General features: G+C 45.6%; 2 protein-coding genes and 2 long non-coding RNA genes across 6 annotated transcripts in view; 1 reads left to right on the forward strand and 3 right to left on the reverse strand.

Annotated features, from left to right (window-relative positions):
- Positions 1-1,851, reverse strand: part of RASSF5 (Ras association domain family member 5) — a 103,119-nt gene extending 101,268 nt beyond the window's left edge. Inside the window, exon 1 of the mRNA XM_083509005.1 lies at positions 1,122-1,851. Within this exon, the coding sequence (XP_083365131.1) occupies positions 1,122-1,803 (682 nt within the window). The 5' untranslated portion in view covers positions 1,804-1,851. The remainder of the gene's footprint in view (positions 1-1,121) is intronic.
- LOC310709457 lies at positions 686-17,044 on the forward strand. The gene is made up of 3 exons (XR_014527531.1): positions 686-852; positions 7,042-7,193; positions 15,018-17,044. It is a non-coding gene; the product is annotated as an uncharacterized lncRNA (long non-coding RNA).
- On the reverse strand, positions 12,162-14,992 carry LOC310709475. Its single transcript, XR_014527551.1, has 2 exons — positions 14,749-14,992; positions 12,162-13,534 (listed from the first exon to the last, which is right to left on the reverse strand). It is a non-coding gene; the product is annotated as an uncharacterized lncRNA (long non-coding RNA).
- A 488-nt stretch (positions 17,045-17,532) lies between the features above and the next one.
- The window catches only part of IKBKE (inhibitor of nuclear factor kappa B kinase subunit epsilon), a 35,459-nt gene continuing 30,231 nt past the window's right edge, over positions 17,533-22,760 (reverse strand). For 2 of the 3 annotated variants that reach the window (XM_083508865.1, XM_083508864.1), the window contains exons 18-21: positions 20,595-20,691; positions 18,999-19,099; positions 18,458-18,529; positions 17,533-18,299 (exon numbers count right to left, since the gene is read on the reverse strand). In XM_083508865.1, coding sequence (XP_083364991.1) covers positions 18,272-18,299; positions 18,458-18,529; positions 18,999-19,099; positions 20,595-20,691 — 298 coding nt within the window. In that variant the 3' untranslated portion in view covers positions 17,533-18,271. The remainder of the gene's footprint in view (positions 18,300-18,457; positions 18,530-18,998; positions 19,100-20,594; positions 20,692-22,760) is intronic. The other variant, XM_083508866.1, reaches the window with a different exon arrangement.

Consider the following 22,760-nt stretch of genomic DNA (forward strand, 5'->3'; position numbering starts at 1 on the left):
CAAATAAGCACCTTGGAAGGGAACACAGCTGACATTCATCTGAACAGCTAGCAACCTATCTAAAGTCTGTACATCAAATGTTCAGATGTGTTTGTTCTTGGTGTGTTTACATAGGAATATCCCAACAGGAGACTGAATGGTGAACACGAAGTTGAAAAGATTAAGCATTTTAGAGGAACAACGTGCAGAGGACTTGCAAAACACATCTGCACCAACTTATTAATTAATTGATGTGCTGCAGTTTCAGAATGGAATACTCAAAGGATGTGTAAGCCAATTCGCTAATTAGGATCAAAGAGGGTTGAAATTCTCATAGCGGGAGCTCAAATAGAAGCCAGCAAATAGTCCAACATACCTCATGAAATTTTTAAAAGGGCTCTAGCACTCAGGTCTTGAACATAAATCAGTGCCTGCGCCAGACTTCCCATAAAGCTGCGCTCTCTCCTCCAGGACTTCTAAGTGCTTTGATAGGAATGCAGATCGGATCCAACAAGGTTACAACGTTTATTATCTACCTCGGGACAATAAATTACCAATGTCTTTTTAAAGGCACGAATATCTCCAGTGTCCTACAAAAGGAGGCTCCTTGGCCGGCCATGGTGGAGGAGGGGATTTGCAACAGCTGTTCTGCGCTATGTACGCAGAGAATCAGCGGTCACTCACCTGCAAAAGAGGCGACCCCGGGTGACGGGGTGGGACGGAGGAGAGGAGGCTGGAGAGTTCCTTTGCTCTTAAGGAGGCAGTAAGAATTCAGGAGGGATTAGGGGAGGATCGACTGTGTACAAATCAGAACAGGCTGGGCAGGCAGAGGTGATCTGCCTGCCCGCCACGAAGGATGGGACCCCTGCAAAGGTGGGGCAAGGAGAAGCTATCCTGGGACAGGGGGGAAAGGGGGGGTGCCTTCGTTTTAGGAAGCCTGGAGGATCAGCTACCTGCACTGCCTCTTATCACATACAAGGGGGATATTAGGGGGTCATCTTCAGGTCAGGAGGGAGCAGATCCCCACCAGCGAGCCTTTCCCTCGCCTCCGCCGGCTTGTCTAAAGCGTGGGGCTAGCCTGTCTACGGGGAGAGGGAGGGGAGGGAGCCCTTCGACGTGCAAAGCCGAGCAGAGCCACTTACTCGCGCAGCGCAGCGCCCGCTGCTGCACGGCCTCCCCGCACAGGTCGCACCAGCCCCTCCAGAGCGCGACGGCTTCGAAGCGGTGCCCTTCGCCCTTCTCCTCCCGCACGCGGGGGTCCCGCGGCTGCTCGAAGATGGTGCGCACGTCGGGCAGCAGCCGCGGCGCCGCGGACCTCAGGCGCAGCCGGTGGTGGTGCTGCGGGTGCGGGTGGTGCGGCAGCCCCGAGCGGGCGGGCTTGGCCGCCGTGCCCGGAGACGCCGGGGCCTCGCGGGGGGTGGCGGGAGTCCCGAGCGCCGGCCCGTCGTCCGGCGGGGCGAGCGGGACGCCGTCGAGGAACGCGTCGGTCCTTGGTTGCGCCTCCGGGCCAGCGGCTCTTCCGAGGTGCTGCCTCCAGACGGCGGCGGGGGCGCACGTCGCGTCGCGCTCGGGCGCAGCCTTCCCGTCGTCGCCCCACTGCGCCATGCTGCCCCCCTGGGCGTGGGGCGGCTGCTGCTGCTGCTGCGCGGGCTCCGGCGGGTTCCTGCGCCGGGGCTGCGGCAGCGGCTTCAGGTCATTGGCAGCGGAGCGCTTGAGGATCTTCTTCCTCTCGTTGGCGCTGAGGCTCTGCAGGAAGCGCTGCTGCTCCTTCTCCAGCAGCAGCGGGTAAGAGTACTGCCCGATGGCCGGGGAAGCCATGGCCATGGCGAGCAGGCGGCCCAAGCAGCTCCGACCTGCCGGAGGGTGGCCGGCAGCGCAGGCGCTCTTAAGAGGGACCTGCAGAGGCGGCGGAGAGGGTGGAGCGAGCGGCAGGCAGAGGGCGGGCGGCCTGTCTCCCGCCGCGGCTCTCGGCTGGGCTCCTCCGGCTGCACACGCCCTTTGCGCCGCCGCCGCCGCGCAGTCCGGCGCTCACCTCGAAATCCTCGCCAGCTGCGTGGGAAGGAGAGCGGATCACAGCTAGAGCCCGCGGCAAGGGAAAGAAGAGAGCCGGCCGCCCGAGAAAAAGACTCGCTCAGTTGTTTTAAAACCCTAGAAGAGCAAGGAACTCTTATTCGTACAGAACGGCAGCGCCCGTTTTCTGCGGATGTGTAAAATAGCAGTAATAAAATAAGGGCGCCTCTGTGCATGTGCAGAGTGCTTACACACACACACACACACACACACACACACACACCCTTGCCGTCTGCGGCAACAAGGAAAGCTTCCCGGAGCACCAGTCCGAGTCCACCCCACCTGCCAGCCCTCTCACTTACAGCCAGTGGGTGGCTCTGCCTGTCATTGTAGATCTCCCTGCCTTCCACCCGACCAGTCCTGGTGGGCATCAGTCAACACTGGAACAGGCGAGGCTATGAGTTCTCAGAAATTCTGAGCCCCATCCTGTCTCCCTTTGGAAAGAAAACTTACCGGTTGCTCTCATTCTCCTGAAAGGCATAGGCTCTGCAAGGAGTGTGGAGGGCATTTCAGGACAGAGACATCAAGGGACATTGGCCTTATGCAATTCTAGCCCAGGTGGCAGAAAATGCATTATGGAGGAGCCAGGCATAGTTGCGCTCAGACTCTTTCACCTTCATGCCTAGTGAACCTGCTTATTCACTTCCAGATCAGGGTCTCCCTCCTTCGCTGCTTGCTCCACAGAAGTGTAAGCAGGTGCCCACATCTTCCAGAAATTGGTCAGAGGCACAGTGCTGAACATTGTGGTGCTGATTCCCAAGGTAACCAACCCCCAGCATGGGCAGCAGTTAGCACCTACACACAGCCCACTCCTGACACCTGCCCTGGCCCCTCTTTGGAAAATGCATTAGGGAGCTACCATTTTTAATTTCCCACAATGCCCTGGAGGGATGTTACACCCATGGCATTGTGGGAAATTAAAACAGCAGCCCCTGGTCCCAACCACACTGGAGTTGACCCTGCTACCACTGATCCTTTTGACTGTCTGCATTTGTGTTCTAACAGCTCGTTTGTGTTCTAACAGCACCAGCAGGCAAGTTTGGCTTAATCAGCCAAGCCAGGATAGACATTCTCTTACAAACTCTAGCTTGTGCTGCCTCTGGATCATGTAAACCTTATCCAGACCTAATTGCTTACTCAGCTCAGCTAATTTTGCGGATTTAAGCGAGCCCTTTCAGGGAAATTCCAGGCTGCGTAAACACCAAGATAAAGAATCTGCCTCTTAGAGTTAACATGCTGGATCTGCCTTTCCACCCAAAAGTGAAAGTTTGCAGAGGAAAGTAGATATCACAAAATGAGAGTGACAGCAACCACACTTACTCTCAGGGAAAGAGAACCAACAGTTCTGGACACACCCCACTCAGTAACCTCTCACTGCACAACCTTGACCCCCCCCCCACCTCCAAATAATGCCACATGTCAGTATTACTTGCAACAACAATTGCCTTTCCCCTCTGCTCCCCCAATACACAGCAGGCCCTCCACAAATAGTCATGGGTACAGAATTCCCAAGGAATGAGTAGGATCACATCATATACAATTTGTACATATAAAATAGTCAATAAGGGATCAAACATGTCCTATGAAGAAAGGTTTGGGAGCTTTTAGTTTAGAGAAAAGGTAAAGGGTAACATGATAGAAATTTATAAAATTCTGCACTGCGTGGAGAAAGTAATAATAATAATAATTTTATTATTTATACCCTGCCTACCTGGCTGGGTTTCCCCAGCCACTCTGGATGGCTCCCAACAGAGGACTAAAAACAGAATAAAATTTCAAACATTAAAAACTTCCCTGAACAGGGCTGCCTTCAGATGTCTTCTAAAAGTCAGAAAGTTGTTTATTTCCTTGACATCTAATGGGAGGGCGTTCCACAAGGCTGGCGCCACTACCGAGAAGGCACTCTCTCATAACACTAGAACTTGTGGATATCCAAAGAAATTGAATGTTGGAAGATTCAGGACAGATAAAAGAAAGCGCTTTTTCAGACAGCACAGTTCAACTATGAAACTTGTTCCCAAAGGAGACAATAATGGCCACCAACTTGGATGGCTTTAAAAGAGAGTTAGACAAATTCACGGAAGACCAGGCTATCGATGACTACGAGCCATGATGGCTCTGCTCTGCTCCTTAATGCTTCTGAATATCCGTTTCTGGAAACCGCAGGAGGGAAGAGTGCTCTTGTGCTTGGGGGTGTCACTTGGGGGTTTCCTGCTGGCATCTGGCTGGCCCCCGTGAGAACAGGATGCTGGACTCGATGGGCCATTGGCCTGATCCAGCAGGCTCTTCTTACGTTCTTATGTTTACTTGTTGAGAGCATCTTGGGGAACAATTCAAGCCCAGTGCAGGGAGATCCTATGGTCACAGATACGACATAGTACAGTGCAAGTATTCATTTAATTTTGAAGGCTAGCAATTACCGTATTTTTCGCCCCATAGGACGCACCGGCCCATAGGACGCACCAAGTTTTTTTGGGGGGGGGGAATAAAGGGGGAAAAATTATTTCCCCCCCAGGCGCTTGTGGGGCCGGCAACGGGGAGAAGCGCTCTTCTCCCCGCCGCCCGCCTGCAGACCAGGTCTGGGGACAGCGGGAAGACACGCTGCGCCTCCCAGCTGTCCCTGGAGCTTGTGGGGCTGGCGGCGGGGAGAAGCACGCGTCTCCCCACCGTCAGCCTCCAAACCACATCAGGAGACAGTGGGATGGCGGCGTTCCGCCTCCCCGCTGCCCCCCGACCTTGTGGGGCTGGCGCTGCGGCTCTCCTGAAGCCTGGAGAGCGAGAGGGGTCGGTGCGCACCGACCCCTCTCGCTTTCCAGGCTTCAGCGAAAGCCTGCATTCACCCCATAGGACGCACACACATTTCCCCTTCATTTTTGGAGGGGGAGAAGTGCGTCCTATAGGGCGAAAAATACGGTAAATGAAATAAGTGTCAAAATGAGGAATATATATTCTGCTTTATTGGCGTCTTTTCCTTCTCTAGTCATGCATTGTGCTTCTGTAGAGTTTGCCAGAGGGAAAGGAAGAACCATTAGATTAGAACCATGTTGAAGGTGTTTCCTCAAGTAAGGCACTCTCTAAACAAACAGCACATACTCAAATTACCATTGTTGGGTCCTGCAGTAAATACGATTGTTTTAAAGAAAAGGTTTAAAACATATATATTTGGGTCCCAGAGGTTGCACTTTACATTGTGTTCATGTTTTCAACTACTGTGAGAACTAAACGATGAGCACAGTTTCAATGTATTAGCTGCAGGACATAGAGATGTATCAAATACAAAAAAAGAGGGGAGCATAAGCAGAAATAAAAGCAAACTTCATAGGAATAGCAGAGCAATACAACTGAGACCATTTAAGCAAGTTTAAAGAGACGCAAAATAGATTGGGGTTGGACCAAATGAGTACATTTGGAATTTTGAGAGGGTGCTCTCCTCTGGCTGCTTCCTTCATCTCTCCCCCTGGGACACCTCCTCCCAGACAGGCAGAGAGAAACATGCACAGAGAGATTATTTGCTTTTCCATGGGATCTGGGGAACAGTCTGATATTCTGTAAAATACAAATTCATGATTTTACACAGGGATCCCTCGAAACCATTATTAAATTAAGGTTTACATTAGTAGACTGCAGGTGGGGTGGGGGGAAATCACAGATATGGTCTGGGCAGCACCACAAAGACACAGGTCCTCATGTATCTTCATGACTTTTACATATGATGACAAAGGAATCATATTGACACATCACAGAACATATAAGTAAGCACAGAGGTGGCCTATGATCTGATGGTGGCTTTTCAGGGAAGTCTTGGGGGAAATGGTGACAATCCATAAGAGTCAGCGGCGTAGCGTGAGTTGTCAGCACCCGGGGCAACGCAAGTAATTTGCGCCCCCTAACCCGGGGCAAGGCAAGTAATTTGCCCCCCCAACCCCTAACCTGCGAGTTGCCGCTGGCGCTGCCGCCCAAACGACGCCGCTTGCCCGGAGGAAGAGGGGGGCAGAGAGGCGAGGAAAATGCAACGGCCCAGCAGCTGCAGCAGCACCGGCGGAGGTGGGGCTGTGAGGAGGGGCTGCCTGGCGCGTCCTCCGCGGCGAGCGCTGAGAGCCGCTGCCTGCCGGGCGCCTTCAGCCCGGACGCGCGCACAGCTCGTCGGTTCCGCGAGACATGCGGCTCCGCTACAGCCTGCGCCCGAGGCTCTTCGGCGACTCCGGAGGCAGCGAGCGCGCCCCCCCAGATGTTGCGCCCGGTGCGGCCGGCCCCCCTGGCACCCCCCACGCTACGCCACTGATAAGAGTCCATGCCTCAGATCCATGTTTTTGTGCAACGGCAGCACTGGAAAGCACCAGATCCATGATTTTTATAGTTTAGTAGCTGGAGACAGACAGATGTGATTTGCTGGTGATTGGACCCATGGGGAAAATAGGCAATTTCTAGAGGCTCTGTTTTGCTGGATCAGACTTGGGTGTGCATGCATGCACATGGTTTCTCTCTCTTTCTCTCTTGGGCGCTACATTTTCCCTGTTCCCCAACTCCTACGACACTCCTCCCCAGCCCACCCCCATTTCTGTGTTTCCCCAGTACGTAGCTGCCTTTTCCTTCCTTACCTCCTCATTTGCTTCACTTTCTCTTCACAAGCTGGAAGAGAAAGTAGGAGACAGCATCACACTTCCAGCCTCTTCATTCAATGTTCTGTACACTTTTCAAGTGAGGGGGGGGGAAGAACCACATTTGCCACTTCATGAGGAAGGGGGCAGTGAGTGGGGCAGGGGAACTGAAAGGCTTGGAAGGCACATGGGGATGTCCTCAAAGACACCACTGCTCTCATGGTTGCCACAATGACAACCCCATAAATTAATTAAATAACAAAATTGGTCTTTCAGTTTTGACTAAACACACATAGGACAGATGGGTACATTGATTTTATTGTCTAACTAGATGCTTCATTTACACTTACAGCCAGCTTATGTCTGATTTTTTTGCCACTCATTATCATTTCAGAACACTTCTAGCCCAGCACGATGGATATTATCATTGAGAAGAGTTGGAAAGGTCAGCTCAGAATGGGATCTAACCTCTTAGACCTGCCTTTCACATAAACTGGGTAAAGTACGGAATAGCGAGATGAATTCTCCATTCCCCCTATATTACAGGTAACTGGTCTCAAGGGAATGAATGACCCAAGACAAGGACAAATTTTGGAGTCTTAACACAGTAAATGTTCGTCTAAGAGGAGGAGCATAAGACAAATCAGATGGATATTTCCCCCTGCAAGCCATGAATATCTTTAAAATAGTTAATCCATCAGGCACATTTGAAAGAATGTTTGCCATTTCACACTGAGTCACAAATTCAATACAATCTGTCTTTAATTAGCAATTTGCCCTTTAGATCTCAATTCTATAGGGGGAAGACCACAGCTGAGAGCAGATTATTAGCTCTGACAGCCGAGGAAGAAAATCTGATTTATATGACTGCTCTGGAAAACAGAGTGTGGCCTGTTAGCACCCATGTACAGATGTTTAAGTTAGAATCTGACAATATGCTTATGGGCCACCATTGGGAGAGTAGCAATTTGTTGACTTTGGATCAAGGAAGAGTCATATTTTATCCCTAACCATAAACTCACTGTTCCTAAATGAAGGTCAGAAAAGATTATGGGTTAGCCAATGTTAGTCTTACTCAAGAGTAGATAATTGAGCCTGCATTACTTAATAATAAATGAATGTAAGTTACTTAAATGCATTGATGCCAATGGAGCTACTCTGAATATGGCTAACATTGGGCATCATTCTATGAAAAGGATGTCTGTAACTGGCTAATGTGATAGAACTTATCGAATATATTGTATCCAAGATATAGTAATTTGCATTTATCAGTATACAGTACCAGTAGCCACTAGGCTCTAACTCGTGTTTCAGTGTTTTACAATAGGATTTGTAGCCTAACTTTAAGAGAGATGAGCTTCTGTCATTCATATCCAGCCATTATTTCCTCCCCAAAGCAGGATAAATTCAGAAGGACTACTCTTCCTTCAGGAAGATGTTATATACCATGGGTAGGCAAACTAAGGCCCAGGGGCCAGATCCGGCCCAATCGCCTTCTAAATCTGGCCCGCGGACGGTCCAGGAATCAACGTGTTTTTACATAAGTACCTGTGGTTAAGTACTTAATTCGTTCCAGAGGTCCCTACTTAACCTGAAACTGTTCTTAACCTGAAGCACCACTTTAGCTAATGGGGCCTCCCGCTGCCGCCCGAGCATGATTTCTGTTCTCATCCTGAAGCAACGTTCTTAACCCGAGGTACTATTTCTGGGTTAGCGGAGTCTGTAACCTGAAGCGTCTGTAACCTGAGGTACCACTGCGGAATGTGTGCTTTTATTTAAAATGCATCTCTGGGTTATTTGTGGGGCATAGGAATTCGTTCTTTTCCCCCCTTCAAAATATAGTCTGGCCCCCCCACAAGGTCTGAGGGACAGTGGACCAGCCCCCTGCTGAAAAAAGTTTGCTGACCCCTGTTGTATCCTGCATCCTGGGTCAGAAGTGCAGAACAGCATTTACTCCTGGAATGTCTCGGGGGGGGGGTGGTAGAGTTGAAGGGTGATACTCTGATTGCAATATCAAATACGTTTCCCTGTATTCCTGCTGTTCAGGTTAAGAGTGCAGTTACTTATGTAGCCAAAATAGCACCACTCACCCAGAAGAGGAGGTATCAGCAGGCATTGGGGTGGGGGGTGGGAGACAAAAAAAAATCTTCCTAAGGAAGGAAAACTCTAAAAATACCCAATGAGGACTAAGTATGTGCAATGGCCATGGAATTGGAGGTGGGGAGATAAAACCAGATGACAGGAGGAATGGAATGGAGTAGCTGGAATTCTGAGCAGGGGCACACCTCCACACTGCAACATTTTGTTGCAGATTCCACTGTCGTCACTATAATTGTGAGACCTGAGCCCGGAGAAAGTTTCGGATTTCCAAGTCCTAACTGAAGCGAACATCTAAATGTAATCCTCCTCATGAATATCACAACATTCCCAAGGGGTCAGAGCTCTAAGTGGCTGCTAAACTGACCTGAACTCTCAGCCAAGGGTGGGGGGAAATCATCCAACTGTCTCCAAATCCAATTCTTGCAGTTTTGAGTGTCTTGTGATGTTCTGCCTGTTACAGGCCTAAGTGCCAGCTGATTATTTTCATTGTGAAATTTGGGGTTAACTGGGAAAATGGGTAGGAAAAGTAGTTTTATTTTCAATTTCTTTTACTATTTCAAATGAGAGTTAAGGAATTTCCCCAACTGTCCGCTCCCCGCTAATTCACCTAACTCATTGTTCAACCCAGAGGAAGTTCCCTCTCTAGAAGTTCCTTTCCAGTACTTGAAAGCATAGAGTCACACACTGGTGGATGTGGATTTGAGAAGTCTAAATTGGGAACTTTTCCAGAGATCAGGCTTTTCTAAGAGATGCTGCCCTATGAGGAACTGTCTTGTGCAATACAATCTCACTGGCCCTCTCTTGAGCCTTGTTCATACAGAGTTTAAAGCCTTGAACTTTTAAGTCCAGGGATCTTTGCAGATAGCAAGGCACACTAAAGAAACTCGCTGATACTAGCACAGAAAGAAAAACATACTAAAACACAGCCGTTATGTAAAAAAAAAAACGTGGTGGTGCTTTCAAAGAGGAAGGAAATCACAATTTAATAGATTTTGTTGAAATAATAAAGCTCTAGGTCTGGGGTGGTGAACCTCTTTCAGTCTGAAGACCTTATGGTAAACCTTTCACGGGTCACATGACAATGTTGGGTGGTGCTGAGACAAAAGTGGGTGGAGTAGTGGCTGTTCCTGTACCACAACAGGCTACATTCCAGCCATGCAAAAGCCAGAATTTTCTAGAGACACAGCACTCCTCAAGCAAGAGGCATTATCATACTCCAAGGGCAAAAGTATTTGAGGTGGGCACAGACGTGGGGTGCTGTCTGGGGAGAGACCTGTATTCAGCTCCTAAGTCTGAGGTCCCATCGCCCACCAATTTAGGGGTTTTCCATAACATGGTTGTGGACAGAGGTGTAGTGTTCATTTATTTCATTATACCCTCTCTTCCTTCCAAGTTCAAGGCTGCATGCATGGTTCCTCTTCCTCTTCCTCCTCCTCTTTTTAAAATCCTCATTCAGGATTAATCCTACCTGTGAGGTGAAGTTAGGCTGAGAGATAATGGCTGGCCCAAGTTAGCTTCACAACTGAGTGGAGATTTGAAGCTGCGTCTCCCTAGTAGTCCTTGTCCAATGGGACTACCACCATGCCCCCCCCCACACCGGCTCTGTAATTAGTAACAAATGTAGTGAGCATTACAATGTGTTCATTTTGTTTCAAAAGCTGAACAAAGTCAAGGCAGCCATTCCCATGACGATGTTAAAATATGTAACAATCCCTAGTAAGGCCAAAATATTAAAATTAAAAAACTTTTAACCACAAGAAACAGCCATCAAAATAAAAACATTAATGGGATGTCAGGAAATTTAGGTGGCCATCCAAGCTGGGGAGTGGCAGGGCTTAATGAAGCAGCAGGGACACTGCTGTATATATAGCCCTGCTTTTCATCCCAGCCAGGGTGGTCAGCTAGACAAACTGCTGCACCAGCTCTGAGCTGGCGTAGTGATGGGTTCTATGTCATCAGATGATGTCAACAGGGCTGGCTTAGGATCCAGGGATGCTAAGCCCCCCCCCCCAATCCCCAGAACACCCCAGTGTGGTGTAGTGGTTAAGAGTGGTAGACTCGTAATCTAGGGAACCGGGTTCGCGTCTCCGCTCCTCCACATGCAGCTGCTGGGTGACCTTGGGCTAGTCACACTTGTTTGAAGTCTCTCAGCCCCACTCACCTCACAGAGTGTTTGTTGTGGGGGAGAAAGGGAAAGGAGAATGTTAGCCGCTTTGAGACTCCTTCGGGTAGTGATAAAGCGGGATATAAAATCCAAACTCCTCTTCTATTTCAGGATTTCCATGAACTGCCACAGGCAGGGATCCTGCTGGCAGCATTTCCACCCACACTGGTGGAGTGTCATTGGCATTACTCTGTAAGCAGATGTCACCAAGGCTGGTTGGAGGGACACCTCTGTTCAAACCCTTCCTTGCCTCCAGCCTGACACAAAGGGGGTTTCGACTGCAGACTAAAAATATTAATACATTTGCATTGGATAACTATTATTAAAAGCAGTTTTGGCTGGATTGAAAAATAAATCTTCCCATCCCAATTCTTTCAAGAAACATTGCATAAAGTGTGGAAATCCAGATTTCCACTGAGCATTACCTGGCTAGCTGAAAAATGATTCATCTCAGGGCTGATTAATAGTTCCCTTTCACTTGTACACAATGAGTCCTGTTGTCGTCATCGTCATAATGAGGCTGTTTTGCCTTATGCCAAATACTGCAGTACCCGCTACAGTCTTTTCGCTTTTGCTGTTCTCACATGGATATTGTCTTTTGCTAAAATGTGTGCAAAAAGGGATGCAATACTTCAGAGGTCCACCAGTCTCAAGCTTATGAAAAGAATATTGTCAATTACGGTACTTGTTTTCTCCACTAAACTGGGCACCTTATTATAGAAGAAAAAATAAGACTTGTTCCTTACCAAACACTCATCAGCTACTTGTAGTTCCATTTCCACTCTGAAATTTTTCGAGATGCCTGCGTAACATTTTTTTTATCTAATAAATTTTCAGGTATCAACACAACACAGGTATCTATGGTTCTTTAGCTTGTCTCCTTTCTCTTGCACATCATAAAACACATGCTCTGTGTTGCCTCCCTTCTTTCATCTAGGAACTTACCTAACCTCCCTCATGTATCTATCTTTTCAACATATACTTGCTAAAGACCTAAGCCCTGCTCATATTTATTTCTGGATCAGTCATTTGGTTCTATTCTGCGCAGAAAGTATGTTTTGTTCAGTGGGAAATGGTTGCATTTCCATGTGTCAGCATATTTGTGTACATGCCAAGAAAGACTGGTTGGAAACTCTGGTTAATGTACTCCAGCAAACTCAGCAGAGCCACACAACACAGTAATCAGATATTGAAAAATTATAAAGAAGCTTGTGAAATAATCAGTTATAAAAGAACAACAACAACAATAATAATAATGCACAGGAGTTTATAAGTTTCTTGTACAGACATTCCAATGTTTATCTGAGTCAGAAGGGAAAATACGGTACTTCTTATGAAAGAGTAATCATTAAGAACAAGCCAAATGTACCCGACAAAAAGAGTTCTATTTTCTGCACATTAAAGGAATGTTTAATGTGCAATTGCTACTTTAAGGCAGTTTAGCTTTGACGGTGGTGTAGCGCTTTAGAAAGCTCTTCCAGGGAGGCCAAGAGAGATTCCACATCAAAGTATTTGCTGATGTAAACATATTATTCCACTTAGGATGGAATCGACAAAGCAGTGTAGCTTGGCCATCTCCATTTAATTTCCATGGAGCAATAGTACAAGAACAAATGAAGCTACTTTAATAGGGCAGTTCCATTGCGACAAGAGTGCCCACAGGCACCAGCATAACATTTAAGTAAAAAAAAACACACCAAAAAAAACCCAAACAAACCCCAACCTAGAATCATAGGACAAACATGACATAGAAGTGGGCTTCCATTGTAGATACTGGCTTGTGGTCAACAGCTGCTTTGTCAGGAGTGCAAGCATCAGCTTCTTAGGCTACCACCCTCGCACATTGCCTTCAACAACAATTCATTTATTAGAGCTAGCCAAAGCAATAGTAAGAAAATGAAGGGCAACTCTGCTCAGTGAAAAACCGCCCTTTCAGAGATCAGCCCTGTCAGCCTTGATCCCTCGTTTTCAAGTGGTGATGGGAATGACTGGGCTGAGGTGAGAAACACCACACATGAAATCCCAGAGGCTGATTGCTGGGGATTTCTTGTGGCTGGGAAATCTGTAAGCAGATTCTTTCTTCCAAATGCAGTTTGCCCCTTGCTGGGTAGGGGTACTGAATCAGAGTGAGCAAGTAGCCAAGCAAATCTACAAAGTTCAGCACAACGCTAAGGATTTCTATTTAATGTGAGCCCAGCTGCAGCATCAGAAAGTGAAAGACAGACTCAGTCATTGCTTCTGAGTCTGAATTCAGGGAGGGAACGTGAAGTCTCTTTAGATCATGTTGATAGAGGGGCCCTGTCAGGCTGCCTCAGAGTGAGAAGTTTTGGTTGCTCAGAGATGTGGTAGAGTCAGCATTTCATGCCAAGAATATGTATTCTGAGGTGTGCTATTTAAAAGTCTTGGGATAGGCTACATTATTGTGTTATTAAAACAATGGGGGCAGTGGGGGAGAACAGTGGTCAAGGCTTTCTCCTTCTTCTTTCTTTTTAAACCTAACTCATGTCACAAGGTGCTTTAATCTGAGGTCTTCAATCATGGGGTATCTTCAATCTGTCACTATTTCGCAGGTGGGATTCAGGTTATGTAATTTGAATGGGTCTGATGCTCTTGCATAGCAAACCTACTTCCAAACAAACACACATAGTTTGGGCAGTAAAGAAGGTGACAGGAAAATGTGGGATAACAATTGCTTGATGTAACATTGTATACCATTCTCCACAAACAAATCAGACTGAATATTCAACAAGCAGGTTGTCTGGAAGCAACCATGGAGCCACTTCCGGACGAGAATAAACTCAATGGTGCTGGCGTGTGTGCAAGAGATACTGAATGGCACAGCCATGTGGGTGGGGGCCAGCTATATGGGTAGATCTTTCCAGAAGATTGGTTCCCCTGGGATGCCAGTTGGGTAAGAAAGATCCACACATTTAACCCCACTTCACATGGTGGCTTCATTCACATACCCTTCCCAACAGGACGAGACCACATTGCAGGGAAACAGCGCTACCGCCCCCAGCTTCTCCAGCTACAAATATTCAAATAATATGCTGTTGTTCCCATACTTTGAAGTGACCATCCCTTCATTTTAACCATCTCTGTGTTGGCTTCATAGTTCCAAGTCTGTCGACTAGGCCGGTCACCAGGGTTACCGCCTGGTAGCAGGTGCCTGCTCTCAAGATTCATTGTCACTCGGCAGAGGTAGCATTATTAGCAAAGAGGGGAAATTAACAGCCCATGGACAGTGATTTATCTCTAAGGGGTGGGAGAAAGGGCAGCCAAGGGAATGCCTTTCCTTTCTAAACCATCCACTTCCCCAATTCTAAAATATTTGCTTTCAGAAAGGGGAGGAGGTGTTGTCATGTTCGGCGCAGCCATTCAATTTTTCTGCACGCTGCATTTATCATTGAAATGGTTTGCTCCATCTGCAGCGTGGAGACCTTGCATTATGTCTGCTCCCGTCCATTGGGGTTTGGGCCCATAAATCACTTACTAAGCAGGCTGGATAGGGTGCAAGGCAGGGATACTGCATCTGCTTCTCCAATGGCAAATAGCTTCCTGATATCATCTTAATGCTTTGCTCCCCAGAGACCCCTGGGCTTCCTATATCACTGCTTGACACATTGCGGCTGCTGGCACACAGCTGAGTCAGCAGGCAGCCTCTGAGGATTACCCGGGGGCTTGTAAAGCCCAAGGTTAAAAAATGGTAAAAAGGTGCAGAGCACGACAAATCCTTGCAGCCAACATGCCTCACCACTGAGCTAAAATGCTGTTTTCAGCAATACCCATCAGCTACTAAATACTCGGCTTGGCTCCCATCATCTCAGTTTCACTTACCCCCACAGCACACCTCTGAGAAAACAGAGAGTATCAGGCCAAAAGATGTTATTCTCGAATGCATGCCAAGGTACTCCACTGTCCTTTTAAAAAAGGAAAAGCTGCTTCAGGAAGCACTGAATGGAAACAGAGGGGGATTTTTTTTTGGGGGGGGAGGAATAAAATGCTTAACACTTCACCCTGCCAGCCATCTTCCCACACCCAACCCACCAATCTTCAGGCAGCTTATTCTGTTGTTGTTGTTTTTTTGTTTGTTTGTTTTTTTTAAGGGAGGAATAATCAGGAAACCTGCAATTAGTCCTGCAACAAGAAGCTTGGCACTTAGGAATATGCCTTTCCCAAAAGGTTCGCCACTCCTGCATACCACTTTGCTGCAGCATAAATAAAATCTGTCTTCTTCATTATCATTCTTGAATGGCTTACCCATCCATTAGACTGCATTGGGGTTTCCCCCCTTTCTTTGAAAGGTCAACTTCAAATATTCAACTTACACAGATATATTGTGTTGTGGCCAATGCTAGTCCTATTCAGAGCAGAGCCACGGAAGTCAAGGGGCATGACTAACTCGGGTTCATTCATTTCAACTGGTCTACGAAACCCACCAGTTTCCATCTTTAATTTGCAAGAGCAAAACTGCTAACGTGATCCACAGGGCTGCATAGCACAAGCCTTCCTGCTGCCCTCACTCCCCTAATGGTATGGTGCCGTATACCATATCTGAGTCCCCTTTCACTGGATGGGAGGGGACCGGGTGTTTGGCTCTGCCCATGTGGCTGCAGTATTTCATAGAACTGTAGAGAAGGCAGGGACTCTGGGGGTCATCTAGTCCGACGACCTGCAGTGCAGGAATATGCAGGTGACCTATATACTGCATCTCTGCAGGGGAGCGTAATAGAGCAGCAGCTCCCATGTGGTTCAGTATGTGTGGTTTAACAGAGCCAGAAACTGAGGGGAAGGCCCACAGCTCAGTAGCAGAGCATGTGCTTTGCATGAGCAAAGTTCGAGGTTCAGTCCCCTGCATCTCCTGGTGGGACTGTCTGAAAACCTGGGCATGCAGTGCCAGTCAGGGTAGAAAATGCTGAACTAGATGTGACTGTACATCAAAAGCAGCTTCTGAGGCAGGTTGAGGAGCAGCTGCTGCTGGGGGTGAAAGGGAGGAAGATGCTCTAATGCAAGGGCACCAGCCCTTGTTGTTCATCTCTAAGGGGGAATCTCCTGGATCACAACCAAACAATTCTACTTCAGCTTTAGCTTCTCTGTGCTGACATTAACTTATCTGCTCAGCTGTTTCGTTGTAGCTGTTTTAATCAAAGGAAAGCAGAAAACTCTTTACTTGGCTCACAGCCTTTTGGGATGAAAAAGTTAATACACACACCAGGCCTGGAAGCTTAAGATAAATCAAACCAGAAACCTGGAAGTGTGTTGCTTGCCTGCTCTGCTTTGGGGTGAAAGCAAAACATTTATAATTAAACATACATGCAGCAACAAGACACCTGCCTCTCTCATCCATTTATCCTAATCAATTTTGGCTTGTTTCCAAAAGGGAGCCTGAAATATATCCTGGCCATTTTCTATTCAGTGGGCAACATCTAGAACCATCTGAATCCAGCAAAGCATATTGAGGCAGACTAGGAGACAGGGCTGGAACAAATGGTTATGAAAAGAAAAGTCTGGTCCAGTCTTCTAAAGCACTCAGTGCCACTTTGATTAAAAACAAATAAAACCAAACAGAAATCAGCCTAAAGCAAGCTGAAATAATTAAAATGTTCTTGCAGCACTTGTACAAAGAAGAATACCTTCTCACTCAATACTGAGAGAATTCCAGAGTGCTCCCATCTCCATTCTAACTTGGCACAAAGAAGATTTGCATAAGTGACCCTGGTTTCCTCCTGAATTTTAAAGATAAGAGCCTTGACCCGGGGTTGGAAGCATACACGCAACCAGTACTCTTAACTCAACACTATGATCATTATGCAAGGCAAAAAGTCCTTGAGTGTTTTAAAATAGATTCTTTCCCACTGATATCCTGTTGTACTTTCAGTAAACATCTCTGTTGTTCATCTCAGGAGATGCAATACAATTGCACTGGGACACACAGGAACACGCCATACATTACTTTTTATGTGTATGCCTAAAATGTTTAAAAACGTGACCACATCGCTTAAACAATGCAACAGCTCCTTATATCTCATAGATCCCAAGAAAAAACTATCAATATGCTTAAAACAAAAATACAACCTACATCCTAAACCTTCTACAAATATTTTCTCATCAAAGTAAGTTTTTTGTTGTTGTTGTTATTAAAAATGGTATGTGCACCGTGAGCAACCAAGTCTGTATTATGCCCCTTGAACCACTCTAACCAACAGATCAAAAGAAGATAAATTAGTTCTGTTTTCTCAGACTAAGCAGCCCTGACAAGTGGAAACCAATGGGATGGGGTGTGGGTCTCACCTGACTGGCAGTTACAGGCAAGGAGCAAGACTTTCTACACAAGACTTCTCCCCGGTAAGTCTTCCTAAACAAGGCCAGGTTCCAACAGACAATCAAAAAGCCAAGGAGAGAGAAAGAGAGACATGGCCAAACCAAGCAAGCTCTGTAGCACCAAGGACAGCTCTCCGAAAGTGGACAACTTTCTCCATCATGTTCCATCAAGTCAAACAGAGCCTGTGTGTCTCCACTGGTGAGTGGAGCTCTTAAAGCAACCCTGTCTAGTGTCTCAACTCTTACCATCATCCAGATGGGTTCATTGCCATAGTTGTCAAGAAAGGCAGGAAACTGTGAGGGCTTCAGTGCAGAGTTTATTAGTTCCTTGGGGGATTCCAGCTTCTCACATGCCACATCCTACTTTGGTCTCTGTACTGGCATCTACACCTGGCTTGTTTGCAGACAGCACTACTGTAGGTTGATAATGCCCACTCTCCAGACTCTTTTTTGTAGTTTCTGAGTCACTGCTTGAAGCCTGGGGGGCACAGCTTTGGTTCCTCAAACCTAGGACCTTTTTACATTAGACTACCAGAAAGGGCTCATCAATGAACAAAGGTCAACCAAGGAACAGTACGGTGAGGTATAGTTTCTTTGCTTCCGAGTTAAGTATTTCTAGTACTTAACAACGAACATTTCAAGGCAACTGGCTAGCCAGGTTTGGTTCAGTGAGGCTCTAGTGCCTGTTAAAAGTGCATGACAAGCTTCAAAATGCCAGATCTCACTGAACCAAGGAAAAGAACCTCCAGTTCCATTACTGAAGATTGAAAAGAGTAAGCAAACAATAAAATTTGGGTAGGAGAAAAAATATTTCTCTCTCTCAAAACGTAACCAACACATCAAACACATTTGGTTCTCTATTGAGGTATGCTGGTTAGACAGACCACTCTCTTAAATCCACATCAAAGTGCTACACAGCAGGGAGGTAGAATGCATAGGCATCTTTAAGACTCAACAATGAAGTTTTCTCCCCAATAAGTCTTCAACGATGTGGATTTACCCACATTATAATTTCAGGCTCTGCAGCCTACTCTCATCCCTACAGTCCTGGTGCAACACCATTTAACCTAGAGAAAAAAAATAAAAAGGTGATTTGGATTAGAGAACTCGCCTTTTGAATGCATACATTTTTCAGTCTTGGGAGAGCAATGCTTTCTTATCACGCTTAGTACTTTCTCTTAGGCATAGCTTTATATGCTGCTAAAGAGATTTCAGAACCTCTTACCGTTGGATGATGCTATTGTTGAGCTGGAGATTGTGAGCTACTATTTTCATCTGGTCCTGAAGCTCTTGCATCCTGTTCAAAACATACACACAACAAAAAGTACAGTTCAACTTTTTTTTATTTAATTATGCATTTTTAAAATTATTAATTATGCATGACCAAGCAGATGCTCACCAGAACATTGTACAATACATTTTCTTCACCCAGGCATTTGCAGATTGTTAATACTATGCCTGGGTGGTATCTGGCTGGTCTCTGGATTGTGATGAATTTCACTATGTTGCTCTTACTGGAGTCATATTCTATTGTTGTAAACCACACTGGAATTACTGGTGGAAGGTGGCATAGCACGTTTTGAATTTGATAATATATCAACTCACATGACACACACACCGGCCTGAGAGGTGAGGGATATATTTTAAATATGTGCCACACACTAGTTGCTTTTCATCATAAATTATTACAATGGTGCAAAAAAGAAGCACACCCAGAAAACATCCAGACTCCATATGCCTTGACGGTTACATTTGTGTGCACGTACCCAAACACCATGTCTTGGTGCTTCTGGTTCATGTAAACTTGTGTAGGTGCAGAATGTGTTGTTTTGCCTTGGAGGATTCTCTGAGGCAACTCATCCAAAGCCTGTCAAGAAAATGAAAAACACCACAGATCACTACAGGCGTACCAAGCTCTCATCTACACTTGGTACATGAAATTATGAAAAGCGAATTGCCTTTCAAAATGCCAGAATCAATTAATATATATGAAAGGTCCTACTGTCCATGGAAAATCTTCAGGGGAAGCAAAAAGCAAAACAGAACAAAAACAAATGTACAATGTTCCTTTGCATATACCAGTTAAAAGTGCATCCTATTTGCAACAAGTGGTGTTTAAAAAGTGTCAGTCCTATTACTATTACTGTCTCCATTAGGCTGGATTTAGGCAACCATGTTATGTATGCAGTAACTGCAATTATGGCTCCATTGCTTTTGATGGGGCAACTCTCCAGTGAACCATTATTTCATTACATCACTGGGTGGAACTCTTGCCCAATGTGAGACCTTCACAACATAAACAGCTGGTTAGTTGCCTGTCTGAATTAATCTTTTGGTCCTGGATTCCTGCCAGCCTGAAATAACTCTGGTGAAGTCCAAAAGATGCTGAAAAATTCCTCCAGCACAAGGTGGTATCAAGAAAAAGACAAAAGGAAATGGCAGGGTCTTGGGGAGTGGTCTGTGGAGGAGCAGACTAAGCATTCAAACAAGCAAGAGCAGTCCTTATATCCCAAGTACTGCCCATCCTTGGACAATTTTGTTTTGCTTTTCTGCCCTTCAACTTTATTACCCTTCAACTCCACCCCTCAGAGAATGGAGCTAATCTAATGTGAAAATAAAGCCATATTTTATGACAGAGTGCAGTGCCGGATTTATGTATAAGCTAAATGAACTATAGCTTAGGGCCCCATTCTCTTGGGGGCCCCTCAAAAATTTAAAGGAAACAAAACTGGATGTACATTTCCAAAATATAAGATAAAAAGCAAATAAAATAAAACCTACATACAGCAACAGTGTTTTAGATTGTGTAGGCTCCTATGGTGTAAGTAATGGGCCCCGCCTGCTCCCCAAAATATCACTAGTTTGCTCATTTCTATTTAAAGGGTGCCTACATTCTGCATGGACATATAGCATATACTCAGAACAAAAAACAGTGACAATTTGTTGTTGACAAAGGACAGCTGCACATATAAAGGGTCCCATTACCTTCAGTAGCTTAGGGCCTCATCAAACCTAAATCTGGCCCTGACAGAGTGACACATGGGGGTGACATTGTGGATTTGGATAGCTGGGACACAAAGCAACTGAGGTACAAATAAGGGGTTGAATCTAACCAAGCCACCACAGAATTACTTCTGCTCATGCAACAGAACTTTCCCTCCCTTCCTCCCCCTGCATTGCTCCCAAATCTGAACCAGAGGCTTTGGGAATCCCCAGAGCAGATTGAGCGCGCGCACACACACACACAGGGGACAACCCATGGATTAGAGCTATAATAAACTGGACATAGTTAAATTTAATTTCAAGTTGCTGTTGGTTTTTGAAATGGATTGAACAGCAGAAGAAAAACATCGCCACTGTACTTTATCAAGGCAATCCTGGCACCCAGACATCTCTGCACTACAGGAGGTTAAAGATCTGTTCAGCTTCTTCAAACTCTTCTTCAGGTCAAACACCTTCCTGAAGGGATAAGACAACAAGTGTAGTCAAATAGTTGCTAATTTCTTTTCTTCTAAGGAGGCACTTTGAGCTTAGGTTTTTCTAAAATGGAAAGAAGTGCTCAGCCACAAAGATTCATCAGGTCCACAAAGTTCCCCATGGATTTGAATAGCAAAGCCATACAGCATTAATGATGTTCCAAAAAATGATAGAGTTTTTCCCTCTGAGAAGCTACTTAGGACTCCCCACCCTGCCAGGCATCTCATCAAAGCTTCTCCTTTGACAATCACTCCTAGCCGAGTAAGATTGTCTTTCATGAACAGGGTCTTAACAGTGAGTGACTGTGGAGGCCAATTCTGGATCTACACATCCTTCCACAGTGGGGACATAAAAGCAGCCACAACTGATTGGTCATTTTTCATCGCAACAAAGGTGAAATAAATAGGCAAGTGGGTTTTATTTTAGAAAGTTACAAACCACTTTTGGGCAGAAGCCCCTCAAAGTAGAATGCATTAAAAATTAAAACATAATAAAAATAGTAAAATACACAAAATGAAGGAAACATAGAATTAATTCTATTTCATTCTGCTCTGTGCCTTGGTGGGATTGAGAAAGGAGCTAATAGGGAACTTGTTAAACCAAGAGCAAAAAAGGCAATTAGAAACAAAGAAACACATATACACAAAAATAACAACCCCTGAAGATCACAGCACTGCTGGATATCAAGGAACAGTAAATGAAATGTTGCAATATGATGTGCACATATTAGTTAACAATATTTATACTTTTCTGCAAGATCATATATCTGCCAAAGATATACCATGGGTATAAACTGTTAAAATACTAGAAACCAAAACCTATAAAGATATCAGGGAGATGGGTTATCACTGTGAAAACTGTAAACTGTAATTTGGTTATTAACTCAATGAAGTGGATAGATTTAAAGTTAAAAGCAGAGCATGAGCTAGGTTCCACTGATTTCAACAGAAAAGGTATGTACATGCTTCACTCCTTCCCTTTGAAACCAACCTATATGTGTCTACACAAGAGTAAATCATTTAACTCAATCTGAAGTAATTGGATGTAGGATGGAAGCCTTAAAGCAGATCATATTCATACTTATCAAGCTTCTTTAAAAAAAACACCACCTTAAATCTGCACCAGGATGCAAATCTTTCACACGTGGTATCTACTAGGATGCAACAAAGCTATCTAAGTGGTTGTATCTACTCATCATCCTAATGCAATTATATTTTACTTCAGCATGATTCAGAGGTGGAACTGATTCTTGAATCTCCTTCCAATGTCATTGCTGCTTAATTTGATTCTGAACTCCTCAGTTTTGACAACCTGTGTGACAGCTTTTGTCACAGCAAGGAAAGACTAATCATGACTAAAGATAGATTCTTTTTCACAACAAAAATCCACACACATTTAATTCCTTAAAAAAAAGGAACTTACAATGTGTTTCAAGGCTTTGCATTTCATTTTCTTAAGAAAAATTATGTTCTAGTTATCTGGAGCATCTGAAAAGTGCACTGCTGCCTTGTACCATGAAAACGTGTCCAAAAAAAATCTCCCTGGAGCTCTGGAAGTAAGTTACTTCCACAGTTCCAGGGGCATTTTGGTCTCATTTTCACTGTGCAGAAGCAGTAATATACTCTGGAGTCACTGCAAGCAGCTACTACCTGTTAAAAACAAATAGCCAGCCCTTGGACCACCTTGTAGAATTTGATGGAGTCCAGGTACAGAAGGACTACAAGTCCAACCCACAACTTATTCTGGTAGATGTGGATCATCAGATGAGTCCCAGTGAAGTCCTCAAGCAACCCTGATTATGATTAGTATCATCAGAAACCTTCAGGCCCTTTGAAACCCGATTGAAAAAGCTGCTGTGTTTCAAAAGCATTTTGCAATTAAAACCCCCCAGTTGGGGTTGCAGTTACTTCCTTAAGTGACTGCACTTTTCTCCAATGTAATAAGTCAATGCATGACTCTCCATCACCACTGGGCAATTTGCTCTTTGCATTATTCCCCAAACACCCTTTAACATAAAATCATTCTTTCTAAGTGCTGCTCTTTGTCTTAAT

This window comes from Podarcis liolepis (assembly GCF_965112155.1).
Source record: "Podarcis liolepis genome assembly, chromosome: 6".
NCBI lineage: Eukaryota > Metazoa > Chordata > Lepidosauria > Squamata > Lacertidae > Podarcis > Podarcis liolepis.